Source organism: Nomascus leucogenys, unplaced genomic scaffold (genome assembly GCF_006542625.1).
Source record: "Nomascus leucogenys isolate Asia unplaced genomic scaffold, Asia_NLE_v1 001414F_37993_qpd_obj, whole genome shotgun sequence".
Taxonomy (NCBI): domain Eukaryota; kingdom Metazoa; phylum Chordata; class Mammalia; order Primates; family Hylobatidae; genus Nomascus; species Nomascus leucogenys.
This window is the reverse complement of record NW_022095946.1, coordinates 1-22,623: the sequence shown is the minus strand read 5'-3', so window position 1 is coordinate 22,623 and position 22,623 is coordinate 1. Positions and strand designations below refer to the sequence as shown.

Here is a 22,623-nt window from a genome sequence, read left to right as displayed (position 1 = left end):
AAGAAGAAACACAAGTAGCTAAGAAACACATGAAAAAATGCCCAACACCAATTATCAGAGAAATGCAAATTAAAGCCACAAGAGATACCATCTTACACTAGTCAGAACGGCTTTCATTAAAAGTCGTAAAACAGATGTTGGTATGGATGCAGAGAAAAGGGAATGCTCATACACTGTTGGTGCGAATGCAATTTCAATCTCTGTGGAATACAATATGGAGATATCTCAAAGAAATAAAAGTAGAACTACCATTCAACCCTGCAATCCAGCTACCAGCTGTCTACCCAAAAGAAAAGAAATCATTATATCAAAAAGAGATTTGCATTCATATGTTTATTGAAGCACTGTTTACAACAACTAAGTACAGAACCAAACTGTCTACCAACAGCTGACTGGATAAAGAAAATGTGATATATATACACCATAGATTACTACATAGCCTTAGAAAAAGAAAAAAATGTCATTTGCAGTAACATGGATGAAGCTGGAGGCCATTATCCTAAGTAAACTAACACAGAAGCATAAAATAATATTGCATGTTCTCACTTATAAGTTGGCACTAAAGAAAGGGTACACATGGACATAAAAATGGGGAAAATAGACTCTGAGAATTCCAAATGGGGGCATGCAGTGGATAGGTTTGAAAATTTCCAATATTTGGTGATGGGTACACTAGAAGCCCAAACCCCACCATTACACATGTAATACCTATGTAACAAACAAGCACATGTACCCCCTGAATCTATAATAAAAATATTTTAAAAATTAGAAAAAAATAAAAAGAAGAAAGACATGACTGGATCAGAAAACAATAATTAAAAGAAAGAATAATAATAGTGATTCACCAAATAGAGAATGAAAATAAAGAAATATAAATTATAAATAAGAAACAATAGAAATTCTAAAGAGAAAAAATAAAATCTGTGAAATGAAAATTCACTAGAGGGATTTGATACCAAATTTTAGGTGCCATAAGAAAGAATCCACAAACCTGAAGATAGATCAATAGAAATCATGAAATCTGAAAAAAAAACAAGAAAAAAATATGAAGAATAATGAACAGAGCTTCACAGACTTGCAGGACACAATAAAATTATAGCAAAATGATCAAAATGGAAGTCCCAGAAGGACCAAAGAGAAAGGTGCAGAAAAATATGTGATGCCTGAAAAACATACCTGAAGATATCCCAAAATTGATGAACATTAATTTACAGATCCCAAAACCTTAACAAACTTTAAAGAAGATAAACACAAAAAGATCCATACCTATTATAGACTATCATACTCAAACTGTTGGAAGACAGAGAGAAAATTCTGAAGTCAGTAAGAGAAAGCCAACACATCAGGATAAGGAAACCTCATTAAAATTAACAAGTGACTTTTCACTGGAAAAGAAAATGGAGGTTAAAAAACAGTAAGATAGCATATTGAAATTACTGAAAGAAAAATATAAACAAAAAAATCCTTCAAAAATAAAGGTGAAATAAAGATAGTCCTGGATTCAAACAAAGAGAATGATAAGCAATTATTAGATCTTCTCTACAAGGAATACTAAAGGAAATTCTTCAAGCTGAAATAAAAAGACACCAGGGAGTAACCTCATTCAATATAAAGAATTAAAGCGCACGAATAAAGCTAACTATGTAGGTAAATATTAAATCCTACATAAACGGGCTTTTTTCTTTTCTTCTACAACCTGATTTGAAAATCAATTGTATAAAATAATTATAAAGCTTTATTTTCTACTTATAAATATGAGATGTAATGTGTGTGACAATACCAGCACCAAGAAGTGGGAAGAAATGAAGGTATACTGAAGCAAAGTTTCTATATTTTACTGGGACTAAATTAGTATTAATCTGAAGTAAATTGTGATAAGTCAGCATGCAGGTTGTAATCCCTAGAGGCACCACAAAACAAAATAACTCAAAAAATTATAGTTAAAAACCAAGAAAGAAATTAGAATTTTTCACTAGAAAATATCAGCTAGATTGTTCACTAGAAAATATCAACTAGATAAACATTAGATTTCATATCTAGTTTTTCTTCCAGCCACTACCTTGCTAACCTATAAGCTTCAGGTACACCACCAGTTTCAGAAGCAACAGCCTTCCATAGGGTTCTCCACTGATTCTTATTATTGTGTAATGTCTAATCCATATAATCAATTCTTTATTACATGTCACCCTTAGCGGTTCAGCTTTCCTAATCAAATCCTAACAGATACGCGTACTACATTCAAAAACAAAATTGTCTAAAAACTCTCCTTCTTCTAGCATCTTCACAGGGTTTTGACATTAAGCTTAAGCTACGTCCATAAAGACAGCAGGAGAAAATGTCATTATATTCTGCTTTGTTTATGATTTTTCTCCTTCTCTTCCTTTATTCCTGTTTAGTTATTTTTTCTAATTTTGTATATAGAACACTAAGCTTACTGTTTTTTCTTTTATGTTTTAACTTGCACATTTACGAATAGACATTTGCTTCACAAGTGTTGATATTAAGTCTATTTGTATTACTCAGTTCAAAATGTTATTTTTAAATTTTATTTTTCCACAAGTTATTGGGGCACAGGTGGTATTTGGTTACATGGGTAAGTTCTTCAGTTGAGATTTGTGAGAGCCTGGTGCACCTATCACCTGAGCAATATGCACTGCACCATATTTTTTTTTTTGAGACAGAGTCTTGCTCTGCCGCCAGGCTGGAGTGCAGTGGCATGATCTCGGCTCACTGCAACCTCCGACTCCCTGGTTCAAGCGATTCTCCTGCCTCAGCCTCCTGAGTAGCTGGGAGCTACATGCCACCATGCCCAGCTAATTTTTGTATTTTCAGTAGAGACAGGGTTTCCCCATGTTGGCTAGGATGATCTCGATCTCCTGACCTCGTCATCTGCCCGCCTCGGCCTCCCAAATTACTGGGATTACAGGAGCGACATAGTTTTGTCGAATTATCTTTTTGACTAATAGACTTACTTACAAAGCATTTTTTTTTTAATTTCCAAAGGTATAGGGTTTATTTTGGGGGTGCAGTGGGTGGGTAAGGAAGGACTATTTATCATTTCATTATTTTTATTGCTTTGTGATTAGATAATGTCTTCTGTAATTACCGACTTTCTGGTATTTATCAAGATGTTATGGCCTACATGTTAATGTGTTTTTGTAACGTTACATGAGTTTTCAGTGAAACAGACACACAGAAAGGCCAGCCTCAATCTTATTTGAGCTACTTTACAATATACTCATAATTTGTTCTTTTCCTTTAGGATAATAAGGCATTTCATTTTTTGCAGCATAATTGCTTTATAAGTGCAGACTTTTTTTCTCCATGTGTGAAATGTGAGGTGAGGAGGGCAGATCAAAAAGGTCTCCAGGTACAAACAGGGATTCAAATTTATTTTATTTAAAAAGCACTTGAGCTGCAAGAGAGGTATCTTTCTTTAAAAAATTGGAAAGGTTATATAAATATGTTGATGATTCCATTACATGTTACTCTTGAAGAACAATTTTATTTAGGTACGTTTTAATATACTTAAAGGGAATTTAGAAATTTAAATGTTTTAAAATCTCTTGAGTGCAATTGAGTCCTATTTAATTACTTTAGAGAGACTACTAATATAAATATCAGAAGGGTTATTAATACCTCCCTCCAAAAATTAAAAGATCAGTTCCAAACTTCTAATTGTATGGTATGCTAGGGTGAGTGAAGAGAAATACAGGCTTTGCAGACTCCAGACAAAGTGCTTACAAAGAGAGTCATTATTTCAATTTAAGATAATCAAGAAAATAAAGGAATAGCCAATGAATTTACAGCAAAATTGACTTTGAAACATTTATGTTTCAAAGAAACTTGCCAACATGCCAGAATTCAGAGAATAGGGTCTTCAAGAAGACTTCCTGAGGAATATAGTAGAGAATAACCTTCAGCCAACAATGGTTAGAGATATCAACTACTACAGCAACAACAGCACTATCATTCCCAAAAGAGATAAAGCAAGACATCAAGATCTTTTGGATGAAAAAATATAACACCTGTCATTTGTCTTGCAAAAAGTATCAAACTAAATATGATTAAGCCGCTGGATAGAGAATTTGCAGAAAATACAGTGACAGAAGTACAGGTTGAACTGTACCATGAGCATGCAATATCAGCACATTTCAGACTCTGGGAGACCCTACATGGTAAATAACTCAGGTTTTTCAAAAGATAAATTATAACCCCGTCTTTACTAAAAATACAAAAAATTAGCCAGGCATGGTGGCGGGCGCCCGTAGTCCCAGCTACTCGGGAGGCTGAGGCAGGAGAATGGCGTGAATCCGGAAGGCAGAGCTTGCAATGAGCGGAGATCGCGCCACTGCACTCCAGCCTGGGCGACAGCTAGACTCCGTCTCAAAAAAAAAAAAAAAAAGAAAGATAAATTACACAGAAATTGAAGAGATAGTGATAGTGAGAATTGTAGGCTACAGGAAAAGGAAACAAAGTTGGTGAGGCCAAGTTTGAGTGTGTATGGATGTATATTTGAGTATATATGTATTCATGAAACTGAAAAGAAATGCAAATAATTTATTAAGTCAGGGTAATGGTTAATTTTGGAAGGAGAGAGTTGTCATCGAGATGAACAAATTTGAGGACTTCAGGGGTGGCTGGCAAAGTTCTATTTTGTGACTTGAGATGTGATTACAATAGTGTTTGCCTTATAATATTTCATTAAGCTAAACATGTTTGTATATTTTTCTTTACCTTGCTTTTACACTACAATAAAAAGGTTATAAAAAAATTGAAGTAATGGGTATTGATTGATTGACGGAGTCTCCCTCCAATCCACCCTCTATTAGCATGTTTTCTGTTGCATAAGAATCTTGAAATCTACAAATTGATTTTTTAAGCCAAGTTTCTCTGTGCAAAGTAGATTCCACCAATTAGATGCACCAAATGAGCTTTAGAAAGCACAAGTGAGGCAGAGGGATCTACTGATATAATTGCTGCTGGTGAGCAAGATGATGATGACATGTGAGGGAAAGCAACTGTGGCAGCCATACCTGTGTCCAGTGACTATTCACCACCTTCAGGAGTGTTGAGGGTGATGAAGGACTGGCAATGACCCCAAAGCTTTTTGCCTTTTGCCCTTACATCACATTACTGGGGTAATGTGCTCTGGAACACAATAGCTCCAGTAGCAGCTTCCAATGCATGTTCCTGTAAGTCTTTGAATTATTCATAAGCATTTAATACATTGTATTAAATCTGCTTAATTTACCCAATGGTTTCTGTTTTCTTAACTGTAGGACAACCAATATAAGTACATTCAAACAAGAAGAAAAAATTTAGATATAAATATATTATTATATTAAAAATTATTAATGAAATTGCTATTTCTAGCCTCAAACTAAAAAAAAAATTATCTCCTTTAAATTTTCTTTAACAGATGGCAAGTGAGCAAAGGGAGAAAAATCTAGCTTTTGTTGATGGCTTCAGATACCTAGTACAGTTAAAACGTAAAGAAAAGAGGCAAATTAACAATGGTCTTGCATTTAGTAGTCATAAAAAGGCTAATGGGGGAAAAAAACCTGGAACCTCCAGTCCGAGAACATTTTTTAATTTAAAAAATAGGTATACATCTCCTTGTATTGGCAGTGTAAATTATCAGAGTAAAAAATAAAAATGAAAGTATAATATTTTAGTACATACTAGACATTGGAATTTGTTTTACAAAAATCAAAGAGAAAAAATAAACATGTCAATTGAGTTATATTAGCAACAATACAGACAGAATACATCAATCAATGATCCCAATCACATTTTCAATCTCATTTGAGTGTTGGTCCTACACACTCCAGAATAATTTGTGCATATTTACCTCATAGGTGTAACCAAGAGTGTTAAAAATAATTCCAAACAACAAAGCATAACAGAAACTTATAAACTGAAAAACTATCAAGTTGCTTAGCGGATTTCATTGGCATCTGAGAGTACAAGCAAGAAGTTCACATGAATTAGATTTCCCTGGCTGTTTTCTTCTCCCCATTTTTCAACTGATGCATACATCCGAAAACCATGCAAAATAATATCAAGGAAAGAACAGGGAAATAGGAGGATTACTCCAACTCTCTCAACAAATTTTGCTATAACTGAGTTGTTTAAAAACTCACATGTAGAGAACAGATTCATTGGTAGTTTTTTAAATTTGAAAATACTTTCATAAGCAGTTTGGATATGCACAAGTAACAGCATTTTACCAAGAACTTCTTATAGTAGAATAATCCAGTGATCACATTATCCTAAACCCTTATCAATGCAGAAAAATACTTCACACATAAGACAGCTCATATAATACAAAACTTTATCTATCTACTAATCTATCCATCTGCCTATCTCTTCACCTTAATTAATATGAGTCAAACATCATTCTTATTCTGATGACAATTGTAATGTGAATTCGTCCTAAAACCAATAAACCAATTTAATATTTATTCATTGTAAAGAAGCAATAACATGATGATTAAGCAACAACTTGATACTTCTCTTGATTAATGACAATTGTGAACAGACAGAAAAACAAGTTTCCAGAAGCTTTAATTAATGTAAGAACCAGTGTAATTTTCTAGTGGAAGTTACTTTTAATTTTTCAAATTAATACTGACACACGTATACAGATGTGAATATTTACACACACATATACAGACATCAATATTTAAAACACATAAATGAAAATTTACCTTTTAAATTAAACAAGTCAATTGTTAGCTCAAGAGACTATCAAGTCCCATAAACAAAGATATCCAGAGGTTATCACCCAGAATGATACAATGACTAACATTTATTGACAACTATATGCTTTATATTATTTACTTCTTTTATGCCTCAAATGACTCTGTGGTGTAGAGACCACTATTACCTCCTTTAACACATGTAGAAACTGAGGCTAAGAGGTATTAAGTACTTAGCTTAAGTTTACACCACTAGTAGTAGAAGTAGTATTAAACACTGGTTTAAAAAGAAAAAAAGATAACCAGAGTCTAAGACTTTTAAAACTACACATTAGACTTCAGATTGTGCAGACTCTTTTAATGCAGGGGTGTCCAAACTTTTGGCTTCTCTGGGCCACATTGGAAGAACTGTGTTGGGCCACACATAAAATACACTGATACTAAAGATAGCTGATGAGCTTTACAAAGAAATCACAAGAAAATCTTATAATGCTTTAAGAAAGCTTATGAATTTGTGTTGGGCTGAATTTAAAGCCATCTCCTGAGCCACATGCAACCTGCAGGTCATGGGTTGGACAAGCTAGGCTTAAAGCTTATATAGTTCGAGGACACCTGTTTCAGGAAAAGAAAATCAAAACAACTAATAAAAGGTTGTTAGTTTCCATTCTAGGGCCTTCGAGGAAATCCATGCAAAGGAGAAGTTATAAAACCTAAGCTTTACTAGCTTTATGGTAAATCCACCATCATTATACCATATAGTATTCTAAAAGTTTTCTTAAGCATTTTTAGAAACAAACATAATTTGTAGTTTTTATTGCTATTATAAATATCCAGTTCCTTCACATATTAAAATTTACACTTTATCTGTTTTTATCTATACTCGATTTTTAACAGTTTTTCCATCTGCATTCAATTATTGTCAAGCTTCACAGCTTCCTAAACAGGTAGAGGAAGATGAAGTTTCTTGTTAACACAGTCTTCCTATAAATGCTCCAGAACTCCCTCAGTTGTGTTATTGCAGATAGTGCAGATCACTTAAAATTATACTTGCCTGCTTATGTTGCATTCTCTGCAGAACATCATCTGTCTCTGGAAACTCCGGTGGCAGCTGGCACCATCCTTACTATTGCTTAACAAGTCCATGGCCATGTCACTGCAGTTATCCTTGGTAAAAGAGTGTCAGCATCTTGTCTAAGAGATATATCGAAAAAACCATCCACCATGAGTCCTAAAGTCCTAACTAAGATTTTTAAGTGTTTATATAACATGCAGAGGTACCATGAATATTGACTCCTCACACTAAGCCACCAAGAAATGTGATAGTTCCATTTATATATGTAAGTCCTCCAAAGGCTTTCTGTAATCCTTTTTATTATCAGCTACAGAACTTTACTATCAATCCACCAACTTAATCTCATTATTGACTTGCCTTATAGAGTTGTCTGCTGATCAGCTACACCTTTGAGGGTATTTTGGCAAATGTTCTTGAGTTTTAGAATTCTCCACAAAAGCACAGAAAATCAATAGCGTCTCTTCCAGAAGATTCCACAGTTTTATATTGCAAAAAGCAGGACAGTTTTGAAAATATTCCCTGAACAAATAAGTATGTCAAGTAAAAGAATTATTTCTAGCATTTTTAAACACCAGCTAAAACATTCTACATAAACGAAGTCCTTGAGTCTGAACATATTTGTACATATAACTGCAACCAAGAGAAAGTTCACATTCAAAACCTAAATTGGCCTATTTGTATCCCTATTTAAAATAGAATTATGCTAATCTTGTGCTTACATAAGCATGTTTAATTTTATGTTAATACTGTAGACGTTATTATCTAATAATTTTAAAACTGCTCAGGCTTTAAACACAATATCACAGACTTTCAAGCTGTAAGCTTGTTCCTTATTTGCTTAGTACATTAATGAAGAAATAAAACAAAAACTGATGAAGAAAAAATACATTCCTTTTATAACTTGGCTTAATATTAACATCTAAGAATTTTCTGTTTTAATTATCTTTCATAAATGATAATTAATGCATTTCATTTGTTTTCTCCATTTACTCAATCATACCAGAAAATAACAACTTGATATTATCAAATACTGTGGTTGCAACATATCTTTCCCTTTGTGGATACATGTTGGATCATATATAAGACACTATATTTTATCAATATCATTTAGAAAATTCTAAATAACAGTTAACTCATGAATGTTTGCCATCATTTAAAGATGATTTGCAAAGTAGGGTATACAGAATGATTTTTCCTTTCAATACTTGCAATCCCAGTAAGTACCAGCAGGTGGTAGTAATACTTTGTATACATAAAAGCTAATATTGACCTTACCAGATTTATTTATAACAGTAACAAAACCTATTTGTGTACAAAACATACTTATTACATTGACAATGTATTACTAAATGCAGATTCATTATTTTTACAGCCAAATATTTCAAGAAAAAAATAACCAAAATGGAAAGCAATACAACACTTTAAAATGAAAGCATGGACTCCCCATAAATTCTACTGTTAGAAGCTGTGTCTCTTAACTTAATTCCGGTTTTAACTTCTTAGGAATTAAGCAACCATTATGTCTGTACAAAACAAAGTGTACTGATCTGCAACTCATTTCATATTTTCTGATTTTCAGAATTCTCCAGCCTCTCTACTCATTCTGCATTATCAGAAAGAAATATCATGACTGTATTGCTTTGATGATGAACTAAAAGTGGTTGGTAAAGATTGCTACACTTACAGCAATTTTATGGACGTCATTAACATTCGAAATAAAATAGTCTTTGTTTCTAGAATAAATTGTTTTTTTTTTTTTTTTTTTTTTTTTTTTTTTTTTTTTTTTTTTTTTTTTTTTTTTTTTTTTTTTTTTTTTTTTTTTTTTTTTTTTTTTTTTTTTTTTTTTTTTTTTTTTTTTTTTTTTTCATTAACTTGTTTTCTGAAATTTCAAATGTATTTTGAACACATTCACATTCATGAGAATAGTTTCAAAATGCACTGAACTTGAGCCCTCACAAATTCTTGGCAATTACAATTTGATAAGAACCCTCTAGAAAGAAGAGCCTAACACAGCATTGTGACTAATGTTCTGTGTCACAAAAACTATGAAGGCATTGCCTTATTAAAATTTAGAAACCTATTTTTCAGTTTCCTCATGGCTATCTTTACTTCTTGATTCCTCAAAGTATAGATTACTGGGTTCAGAATGGGAGTAAAGATGGTATAAAACACAGACAGAATCTTGTCTGTGAGAAAGCTGCTTAGTGGCCACATGTAGATGAAGATGCATGGCCCAAAGAACAAGAAGACAACAATGAAATGAGCTGTACAAGTAGAAAGGGCCTTAGATGATCCTCTGGAAGAATGATGCTTCACAGTAACCAGGACAATAACATATGAATTCAATAAAACAATAAAGCAGGACAACGCAATTATGCCACTTGTTGAGATCATAAAGAGGCTCAGAACATAAGTATCCACACAAGCCAACTGGAACACCACAGGAAGGTCACAGAAAAAGCTGTCTACCTTATTGGGACCACAGAATGGTAATGTGAGGGCAAATATGACCTGACTCATTGAATGCATGATTCCCACAATCCAGGAAGCCACCACGAGAGCAACACACACCTGGGGACTAATGACTGAAGCATAGCGCAGGGGCTTGCATATCGCAATATACCTATCAAAGGACATGGCCATGAGTAAGATGATCTCAGTTCCAGTGAAAAGGTGGAGAAAGAATATCTGGGTAAGGCAGCCATCAAAAGAGATGGTTTCGTGACCTGTTAGGTAATCTGTAATCATCTTTGGGGTGGCAAAAGAAGCAAGAGACATATCAATGATTGAAAGATTGGTAAGCAGGAAATACATAGGGGAGTGTAGGTGAGGGTCCACTATAACTGTGATGACTATGAGGCTGTTACCCACCATTGTTGCCACGTAAAGCAATGAAAACACCATAAAGAAAAACATCTGTAGTTCCCAGGAATTAGAGAGCCCCAGCAAAACAAATTCAGACATGGTAGACTTATTGGCCACATCCATTGTCTTGATTCATAGGCAGAAGCCTGTATCACGAAAAAAAAAAAAAAAAGAAAGTCAGATTCAATGGAAGCAAAAATTCATTTCCAATTGCCTACTTTCAGAAATTTTATCTTCTCTATAAAACTTGTCTTGACTCTCCTTTCCATCCTTCTCATTTGGTATATTGTTTTGAATGGAAATTATGAAATATTAGAGCTTATAGCAAAATGTTCCTTAAATCATAGGTATTGAAAAGAACACGTTCTTTTCTGATACTAAACGGCAATCCAACCAAGATAATATCATTCTGAACAGACCTACCTACCTATTTGTCCATCTATTCATCTGTGTAAGTCTAACCATAACAGTAAGAATTTACTTTATGCTGACAATGTGTGAAACACACATACACATACATGTTTAGTCATCTGGAATTTGTCCATAAAGATATCCTTACTGACGAAAACATATAAAAATTATATCACATATAAGGGCTCTTAAGCACATTATAGTGAAGTTTCGATGGACAGTTGTAGAGCTCTTGTACATTTCCAGAGATGAACTGTTAAAGTATTCCCAGATAAAGTTTCCTGTTTGAAACTCAAAAGAAATACATAGAAAGTTAGTTTTGCTGATATTCATCCAGAGAAAGAAGACCAATTTATTACAATACAGTCATATAGACAAAGGAAAGGCATTTAACTTCTTCTGGTCCTTTCTTTTTAATTAAAATATGAATGTGTTCCTTACAAATATTCATAATTCTATGATTTAAAATTTTATATCATAAAGGATATATAACAACATTTTCATGGGAAAGTGCTCAAAGATCTCTTTCATTTCACCTCTGTTTGAATTCTTCTTCTGTAAATGTCAACATATGTAAACTGTTGTATTGACCTAAGCTGCATGGAATAGGGATTAGGAAATGGGAGTGGGAAGGGCAAATATTTAAAATATTTCAGTAGAACTCATTTGTGAAACACTTTTACTTACCAGATCTATAGCAGAACCAGGGCTTTATTCAGTGTTAAGTAGGCTTCTGACAGAGCATAGAAGGCAATTTAAAATATAAATAAATGACCTAGTTGAATCATTAGTTGTGTACCAGCTGTGGATAAAATGGATGCTGTAGGGACATGGGAATTGAACAAGAAATCATCTTGCAATGGGATTTATTAAACAACAAAGATGGCATTATTGAGTTCACAAAGGAAAGATATTTCAAGAATCTTATGGGAATTTACAAAGATTGTTTTCACCTGGACCTGAGAGACTCAGGGGCTAGAAGTTGGGAAAGTCCTAATTTCAAAAAGCCGCAGGAAACATCAAATCAACTAATTTTAATAAGCACTCTTGGTCCTCTAATGCTATATTAGAAGCAACGGAGAACAAAATCCAAACATTCACCTCTGCTTCAAGTAATTCAGAGTTATTTGGAAATATTAAACACCTATAAATAAAACAATTGGTGAAAAATACCACCAAATAAACCTCGTGTTCAGTCAATTCTCAGAGACCATGGATGAACTAGACTTTAGTTAAAAAAAAGAAAACTGGTAATGTGCAGAATCAATCAAGCAAGTGTTCTTGCAGGAGACATGTCATGAACTCGACTTAGAATGAAAACTAAAATGTTGATTGGCAGAAGAAAAAAAATGCACGTGGAGGGAAAACAGTGCAACTTAATTGCCATGAAATGGGATATTTAGTTAGCAGTTTAGAAGAACAAGAATGTTTTTCTAAAAATTTAACTTCATATAAAAGATAACGGGTCATTTTAATGTCAGGGGCAGAATTATGATTATTTGAAAGCAGTATTATGTAAGCATTTATTTAGATAGTTTGGAGAAGGGAGAAATTTAATACAAATCATTAAATGAAATGGATATAAGGAGATAATTTTGACTAAGTTACCAGAAATGTGAATGTGATTGTAATTAAGTGAGACATCCAAGTAACTGTCATTATGAATATTTTTATTTATTGAATACTAATAATATGATTATTCTTCTGTGCAGTCTATGTAGTAGACTGATTTTTTTTTTCAGACAGTTTCACTCTTGTCACCCAGCCTGGAGTGCAATGGTGCAATCTTGGCTCACTGAAACCTCCGCCACCTGGTTCAAGCAATTCTCCTGTCTCAGCCTCCAGAGTAGCTGAGATTACAGGCATGTGCCACCATGCCCTGCTAATTATATTTTTAGTAGAGGCAGGGTTTCACCGTGTTGGCGAGGCTGGTTTCGAACTCCTGACCTCAAGTGATCAGCCCACCTCCACCTCGCAAAGTGCTGGGATGAACAGTGAGCCACCACGCCCAGCCGACTGAATTTTAGAAAATCAAAACTGATTACCTTTTTGTATATGGCTCATCCCTTCAGAAACCTTCACATGCTGTGGAAGGAGTATAACCCTCATTTTATCTACCAGAGCCTTGGATACATGACTTACTTTGTTCAATGTAATGTGACTAGAAGTATCATATGCCACACATGAGCAGAAGTTTTAAAAGTCAATATGTGACTCCAGCACTGTTTATATATTTTATTTTTTAACTCATCAGGGTCTTAGGATAAATAGAATAAATACAAAGAAACATTGAGAGACAGGCACACGTGCACACACACACACACACACACACAGGGAGAAATACAGAATGATGAGATATTATATGTAAATATGGAGTACCAGCCAGACCCTAGCCATTTTATACACTCCAGGTGAGGCACAAGATATGTTAGGAAAGCCTTTCTGAAAGTTCCAGTACCAGCGGAGCTCCCAGGTAAATAATGCAAGTGCATGAGTCTTTCCTATAGACTGGAGAGTGGCACGTTACATCTTTCTATTGTCAAAGTGGTTAAGCTGAGAACTACAGTTCTCAGAATTCTTTTCTCCACGTCTTTCTGTATTGGAGTTGTCTAAACATAAATTTGTTTGGAATTTGAAAAGCAGCCTAAAGCACCAGCCACTACTCTCTGATCTTTGTGGCTATACAGATGCAGCGGCGCCAACAGCTTCTAGCTTGTTTTGCTCTCAGCCACTTCACTCTGTGTCCACCTTTTTCCCAACTTCTGAATTGGAGGATCAACAGAAGCCTCAGGCTGCCTGCCTGCAGATCCTCAGAAGTAGCAACTGAACAAAAATGTTTCTACGAGCGAAATTTGCTCCTTTCATGACCTCTACTTCATTGGCTAGATGGGCTTGGTTTCTCGACTGACTGGCTATTGCTGCCTCTGATTCTGCAGCTCTCTGTTTCACGTCTTTGCTTTCCTAAGTCCTTCCACAATTGTTTAAGGTCTAATTCCTATGGTAAATGCCTTATCCCACAGTGCATGGTAGCTCTGCTTTCTAAGTTGAACTCTATTTCTTAACCTAAGTCAAAACTAACAATGTAGATAAAATCAGAGATGTTTTGATTTTATCCCTGACATTCCAACATGTCATTCCTGTTGTCCCCTATCATCTCCCTCTCCTTAGAGGTAAATGAATTAATATATATGTGTGTGTATGTATATTCATATAAATATATGTGTGTGTGTATGTATATGTACATACACACACACATATATATGTACATATACATACACACACACATCTATATACACATATACCTATTTAAATATATATGTGTATATTTAATATATTTAATGTTCCTCCATGGGATTTTATTAATTTTATATTATTTTATATTCCTTCTGGAATACATAATATTATAAATATATTATTTTATATTCCTTCTGGCATTACCTCACCATAGTATCATCTAGAACAGGTGTTCAAGATGCTAGAATTTTGCTGCCTGATAGAAACATTTACCATATGATATTTGATAAGTGGTATCTCAATGAATTTCAACATACGTTCATATAAAAAGAGTTTGAGCATCTTTTGTATAGATAACAGCTATTTGCACTTTTTTCCCATTTTATGCAGGGTTCTTGGTCTTTTTATTCTCTAATTTAATAGTTTTTTATGTATTGATATATCAATGCTTTTTTTTTAATCTCTCAGTGCAAATGAGGAAATTGAGATTTATGATAATGTGGTGATGTACTCAGTATAATATAATAAAGTCTTGTACTGTGATGTAAACTCAGGCCTCCAAATCTGAGATTCAATGTTCTTTATATTATACTAGAGGCATATAATGCAGTTTCATCAAGTTATTTCTTTTCACCTTATGAATACAAGCTCTGTGAAATATAAATATTCAAAACTTTCTTGTTAATAGAGAAATATTTAAGTATGGGTGGCATTTAAATTTTATTGATTGTTATTCTGATTTTTAGGAGATATTAACATTTTGATGATTACTTCATGTCCTTTATATAGTTAGAATTTATAAACTAGAATTTTTTCACTTTTCACTTTTTCTTCCATTACTCCATAATGACTCAAGTGAATAGTACAAAATTTAAATTCTTGAACATTCATTTTATTATTTTCTGTATCAGTTTTTTTCCAAATGGGGATACACAGGCCTTATACTCATTAATTAATGGAGGAACTGAGAGATAACACTTGTAGTCTCACAAGTCAAATAATAGATACTATTTGTCTTGTCTTTGCTTTGGTCCAAGATACGCGTTATTCTTTATATTTTCCCAGCCAATCACATCCATGCCCTGTACATGAAACATTTACGAGCAATCATGCATTCTGTAATTCACCTTTAAATATGGCCAAACCAACTTGAAAGTTTTAATAACTCCCACTGCAACTTGAATATCTCTTTATTCCCCAAGCAGCAGCTGGTCTTTTTCTTGCCATGTAATTCACAAAATTATTTCATATCAATACAGCTGTCATAAATGCAAAGGTCTCAAGGACTGTGAGCCTCCTTTCCCCAGAAATTAGGCAAGCGATTCACCTAACTTCACTGTGAAGCAGTTGTCCTTGCTTTCAGGAGTTGGTTGAGTGTTATATTACATGTGTGGAAAGGATCTTAAAATTATCTAGATCAACGCCCCTATTTTACATATGAAGACTTGGAAGCATCGGTTGACTCAGTAAATTACTCGATCCCACACTCCTAGGACAAGATTTCAATTCCCATTTTCTGACTTTCAGGTCACTGTTATTTCTGGTACACCAATTTAAATGAGAGCTGTGCTAGAGACTTCTATTTAAATATCAGGTAGGTGAGTGCAAAAGAAATTAAAAGTTTCTGGGATGGGTAAAGCTAGAAGAACAATGTGAAGGTTTTTTGTTTATTTGTTTTTCAAGGCCACACAATTTTTAATAGAAAGCCAAGGAACAGTAGGTAGTTGAATGAGTAAATTGAGTTTGGTCTTAGAACAATTTGTTTAGAATATCTAGTTACAACAGAGGTTTGAGAAGAAAAGAAAAACAAATGCTTGGATTAGTAGAAAGATGAAAAGGTTTTGTCATGAATTTTGAGTACACATCATTTCAATTGGCTTTCAGTGCACTTTGTAAAACTCAGATCTCAGTGAGACAGAGATTTCCTTAATCAGCCAAGTTACAACTTTTGAGGTGCATTATATTACATAACTTCTAAATTCATTACTATCTTCTGTCTGATGTAAACTTGTCTCAACAGTTGCTCCATGTAAACTCTGGAAACAGGAAGAGTGTTTCTTGTTTCAAACAGCTTCTGTGAAATCAATAATTTCTAGCATTTAAAAAATGCCTGGCTTCTGGCAGCATGGTATTTAACAGTCTTTCTATTTAAAATATACTTAGAAATGTATGAGTACTTCAGCCTTTAACCAGAACATGTTCATTAGCCTCTGAAAAATGTATGGCATTGGTGACATACATCAAGCGTCATTCATAATATCTGTATAACTAAAATAAAAAACAAATAATTAGAGGTGATTTCACTTTTTTTTTTTTTTGAGGCGGAGTCTCACTCTGTCGCCCAGGCTGGAGTGCGGTGGCACGATCTCAGCTCACTGCAACCTCTGCCTCCCGGGTTCAAGCGATTCTCCTGCCTCAGCCTCCTGAGTAGCTGGGATTACAGGTGCATGCCACCATACCCGGCTAATTTTTGTACTTTTAGTAGAGATGGGGTTTCACCATGTTGGTCAGGCTTGTCTCGAACTACTGACCTCGTAATCTGCATGCCTCGGCCTCCCAAAGTGCTGGGATTACGAGTATGAGCCACCGCACCCGGCCATTTCACTTTTATTCTAGACAATCTCCATCAGAAAATTGAAACAGATGATGTATCTCTGTAGTCATTTTCCTCCCCTGTTTGATTCCTTTTTCTTAGCCACTGCAAGAGACCAGTGCCCACACCCTTCCCACTATTGTGTTCCCACTAATAATAAGCTTTGATCCTCAAATATTCCTCATCCATCTTTCACCCTTCATGATGTTTGAAAAAGGTTTTCACTCACTTTTCTTACAAAAGCCTGCTGTCAGCAAGCTGTGAAGTTTAAAAACTATTTCACAAACTGAGGAGTAAATATTTGAAACCGTTAATTTTTATTTATTTTATGAATATTTGTATTTTACTTGTAAAACAAATGCTAAGTCATAAAAAAAAGATATTTAGTTGAATCATTTGAAATACCTAAAAAGGCCATTGGGAAAAATATTTGGCCACTGTGAGTCCGGAAAAGAGACAGTAGGGAACTATCTGATGGTGGGCTGCCACTAAATTAGTCCATGCAAAAATCCCACTTTGAGTTTGATTGCTGTATTTTTTCGTAGTTCTCCTCCCAAATAGAAATGCTAGACTCCTTCCAGAAATCAGAGCAAATGGCCTGGAGCAATCAGTCTGTGGTAACTGAATTCATACTACGGGGTCTGTCCAGTTCTTTCGAACTCCAGATTTTCTACTTCCTGCTTTTCTCCATAGTCTATGCAGCCACTGTGCTGGGGAACCTTCTTATTGTGGTCACCATCGCATCAGAGCCACACCTTCATTCCCCCATGTACTTTCTGCTGGGCAATCTCTCCTTCACTGACATGTCCCTGGCCTCATTTGCCACCCCCAAAATGATTACAGACTTCCTTAGTGAACACAAAGCCATCACTTTTGAAGGCTGCATGACCCAGATATTCTTCCTGCATCTCTTAGGGGGTGCTGAGATTGTACTGCTGATCTCCATGTCCTTTGATAGGTATGTGGCTATCTGTAAGCCTCTACGTTACCTAACAATCATGAGCCGGAGAATGTGTGTTGGGCTTGTGATACTTTCCTGGATTGTCGGCATCTTCCATGCTCTGAGTCAGTTAACATTTACAGTGAATCTGCCCTCCTGTGGACCCAATGAAGTAGACAGTTTCTTTTGTGACCTCCCTTTGGGGATTAAACTCGCTTGTGTCGACACATATATTCTGGGGTGTTCATGATCTCAACCAGTGGCATGATTGCCCTGGTGTGCTTCATCGTCTTGGTGATCTCCTACACTATCATCCTGGTCACCGTTCGGCAGCATTCCTCTGCTGGATCCTCCAAAGCCCTCTCCACGTGCAGTGCCCACTTTACTGTTGTGACCCTTTTCTTTGGCCCATGCATTTTCATCTATGTGTGGCCTTTCACAGATTTCCCCAATAGACAAAGTACTCTCAGTGTTTTATACCATATTCACTCCCCTCTTGAATCCAGTGATCTATACACTTAGGAATAAAGATGTCAAGTATTCAATGAGGAAACTAAGCAGCCATATCTTTAAATCTAGGAAGACTGATCATACTTCTTAATTTTCCTCATAGGAAAATAAAATACTTCTTCAGCATTTATCCCCCTCATTCAATTGGTCAACATATTGATGCTATTGCAAGAAATCAATTAGTTCGTGGTTAGAACTGTTCCTGTAACCAGCCTCAGCTGTCATGAAGTTCTAGTCATATTAATTGTTTCTTACACAACATGACATTTACTGTAGAGCATGATAAAATGTATACTTAATGTTTTATGTGAAAGGACCAACAATATCAAATATTTATTTTTTAGATCTATTGGAATATAATTTCCTTTGAGACTTTCACGTTTTAAGAAAGAGTAGATTTCCTCCCTATCTCTAGCAATAGTCTCTAAGAAAAAAGACAAGTATAAAAGCACCAGCACCTAGTATAGTACCCTATACGCTAAAGTAGCAATAGAATGTTTATTGCTGACAAGATGCTAATGAATGTGGTTTTTGTAGCTCAAAATTCAGAAGGCAATAGAGGGTTTTGGTAAGTAAAAATATTAGGAATGTATCTACTTTAGTCCCTACGTTCCCTAGAGTGGACTCCCATAGTTTTTAAAACAGTATAGGAAACTCCATGCAAATTCTTATAGTCATATCTATATCTATGTCCGTATCTATCTAGTATCTATCTATCTATCTATCTATCTATCTATCTATCATTCATCTATCTGATTAAAGGAACCTAGAGTACTATACAACAAATCTCATTCACAGCCCTGCTCTACAAAAGATAAAAGTAAGACCCAGTGATACACTAGGTTTTTCAAAATCATGCTAAGTAGAGACAAAATCTACATCATTCACTCACAAATATAGATTTTATTTCCTAAGCAGTAACAAATTGTTTGGTGTCATGATGTTACTGTACCATTTTTTAAATCCAAAGCCACATTGTAATAGTGGGTTTAAAGGATCTGAGCCATTCTCCCTATGGTTAAACACAGTATTTGATGTAAGGACTTCATTAAACAGGTTCCTCAACATATATATCTAATAAGTGGAGGTTTTAGAAAATACAAATCATCCAGTCAAATCTATTTATTTTACAGATGATGAAATTGAGAACCAGGGAATGATGTTACTTTCCCAAGTAAGCTATTCAATGAAAGAATCTGGCATAAAAGATGCTCTCTCTCTCTTCACTCCCTCTCTCTTCCTTTCCCTCTCTATTGAACTAGGGCCAGATTATCTCCAAGAGCAATTTGGTCATTGTCATTCTGAGAGCTACATGTGAAAGAAATGCTTAATGTATAAAACTGAACTATTGTAATCACTAATAATTAGCCAATCCCTAGAATTGTCAAAATTTACATAATATTCTGAGTAATATTTCCTTAGCCTGAGTATAAATAAATACAGATGGATATTTAGATGACTAATGGATAGATTTAAGGAGTCAAATAGATAAAATAGCCAATAGGTGAGTATATGGGCAGATAGATTAATAAGTTGATGGATGGGTGGATACATATATATACATATGGCAATATAGGTGGATAGATAATTTATCAATGACAAAGAAATGAATATGCAGCTTACTATACTGACCCAGTAGTTTCTATGGGTTTATACTGAGCCTGTACCAACTGTAAATTGCCTCACTTGTTTAAAATTGCTGTAAAAGTTAAGGAAGTTAGCATAGTTAAAAAGACATAATCTTAAATGTGTTTCTTGTGATGAAGTACAGCCAATTCAATTTATGAATGTGTTTAATGATTACTGGAGAGATCTAATAATGAATAAAGGTTAAACAAAATATAGTAATAATGTTCTTTATTTATGTGGCTCTCAGAACATTATAAACCTGTCCTTCTCAGTCCTTGTAATAAGACCAAATCTCTTAAGTTGGGTTGTTCATATTTTGTTTTAGTCAATAGTCGATGATTGGCTGATTGAGGTCGAGAATATAGTATAGTTGTTTCTTTATCAGGCTATGAATTTTGTGTGCCTGTTCAGCATCTTAATATATACATTACCAGAATTATAACCAAATAAATGTCATGGTTTCCATTATATTAAAGTTTGCATATGCTGTAAAATAAAGTCATCTGTTCTAAGCCTTAGGAAAGCAACCTAGGAAATTAACCCTAAAGAAAAAATACAGATAGGTGATATAATCACCAACCTAAGAAAATTTGAGTAAAAGAGTATTCCAGTTCCCATTCTAATCCATCCATTGATAGAGTCCTCTCTTTCCCTGCCTCATATTGTCTACTGACAATCACTTATCTGAGCATGCTCTTTAATCTTTGATTATCATAGTCACAGAAAAGCCTAACACTGAGTGCCCAAGGTTCATTGTTAAAGACATACCTAGCGAACACTTTAAGGGACTATTGAGTCTAATTTCAAGATGCTATGTCTTAAATTCCAAGAGTTGTTGGCCTAATCAAAGCTGTCTGAAGTGTGGTTCTGTAGAGTCATTTAATTTATTTCTTCACTTTTTATTTTTTTAATTGACTAGATTTTTCTGTTCTCCATTTACCTCCATTGAGTTTACATGATTTTAGAAGTTGATTTCTAATTATGGTCTAATAAATGAAACCAGGAGTAAATGTAGAGAGATGTAAAAACACTTCCCATAGTGCAAAAAATTCAATATATATAGATGCACAAAGAAAATTGAGATTTGTCTCAAACTGGATGAGCTTCAAACACTGAGACCTCAGCACCAAACTTCATTCCTGGCATAAAAGTTCCTTTAGTCATACTTCTCTCCCCATAGCAAATACATTGCCGCTACTTAAACAACTACTTTCCCCTGCTCATCTTAGAAGGTGAGATAGTAAGCAGCAAAGTGCTCTTCCATATGAGATGTGGTCAGGGATTTGTGAAACTTCACTATAGGAAACTTGACAAAGAAAGAATGCGTTTGACATGCCATTTTTTTCTGGTCAGTTATAATTTTGTCCCACTCTTCTTCCAGAAAATCTATTTTTAAAATAATTTTACAATATTTGTTTCAAAATTTTCAATGGTTTTAGCACTAAAATACAGTGCAGTTTTATAACGTCACCCTTCAAGGTTTAATCTAAGCCCCATCTCTTCAGGGAATCTTCTTCAATTCTTTTATTGACCTCTCTGTCTTTATTTTTTCTAGACCTAATATGTCTTACATCATTGATTTTATGCATTGAAATATATTGTTATCTAAACAATTCTTAAGACTGTATTATTTCTTCTCATAGTTGATAAGCATTTTGAGAGCGGACTTTTCCCTTTCTTATTTTTATTGTTTTGTTATTGTTGTTCAATTGTTGGCAAATTTGTTTTGTTTTGCTTTGTTTTTACTATCTGCTATAGTATTTGATTCAGTGAACAGTTAAAGTGGTGACTTGTTACACTTTTGAAGTACATTAATTATCTTTTTCTAAATAAATGTCCTTTTTATATTTTCCTTATTACTATTCCATTACTCTTTGAGTATATAATATAGTAATCATAGAAATGTTGAAGTGAAAAGAATTTCAGAGATTATCAAATGTTCCTGTCAAATTCTGTCATTAGCTGTGGGACCTTCTGCCAGTCGCTGATGTGATTAAATCTTCTGTGAGGTCCTTTCAAGCTCTAATATTCTGGTGTGTAGGATTCCTGCCTTCCAATTCATTTTGTCCAGTGGTAGTTCACACATAAAACTTCCAAAAAGCTGATTTCTGGGAGGGTGACTGAGAGGATCCCAAATAGGAAAAGAGTGGTGAGGAAGTAAGGGAAAGAGAAGCTGATGGGATTTCTATTAATATATGAAAAACCGTAAAAATAGATAGAACCACACCTGGTATCTGTGGTCCTCAGAAACCCAGTTACCAGGCCTTTACCTACCAAGGTTCTACAGAAAAGGAGGGATGCAGACAGACATTTTTAGTGTTTGTTTTATGTTAATGCTAGTGACCCCTAGTTTTCTAACACAGAGAAAAGCAAACATATCAAGAGATGTGTTACACATTCTGTATCGTGGCCATGAAAAGTGTGTTAATTGAGTAGGAAATCACAGTTCTGTGAGTTCGGAGTCTGTAGGAAATGAGCCCCTGATTTTATATCCCTCAAGTGGTTCTGGCGAACCTGGTTAATCACCATGTGTCTGTTAATGACACTGAGCTTTGAGAGGAAATGCCCTGAGAAGCCTCTGAGGCAAGACAGCAATCCTCTTCAGGATGGAAATTAAACTGTACTAACATGTAACATATCATATTCAATATGCATCACGCTCTGC

At 34.6% G+C, this 22,623-nt stretch overlaps 1 protein-coding gene and 1 pseudogene across 1 annotated transcript; one reads left to right on the top strand and one right to left on the bottom strand.

Moving 5' to 3' along the window:
- Positions 1 to 9,728: 9,728 nt before the first annotated feature.
- Positions 9,729 to 10,794, bottom strand: LOC100602383 (olfactory receptor 4K2). The gene has a single exon (XM_030808597.1). It carries the CDS (start codon positions 10,762 to 10,764, stop codon positions 9,820 to 9,822), a length of 945 nt encoding a protein of 314 aa, XP_030664457.1. The 5' UTR covers positions 10,765 to 10,794; the 3' UTR covers positions 9,729 to 9,819.
- A 6,678-nt stretch (positions 10,795 to 17,472) lies between these two features.
- Positions 17,473 to 18,420, top strand: LOC115833770 (annotated as a pseudogene).
- Positions 18,421 to 22,623: the final 4,203 nt, after the last annotated feature.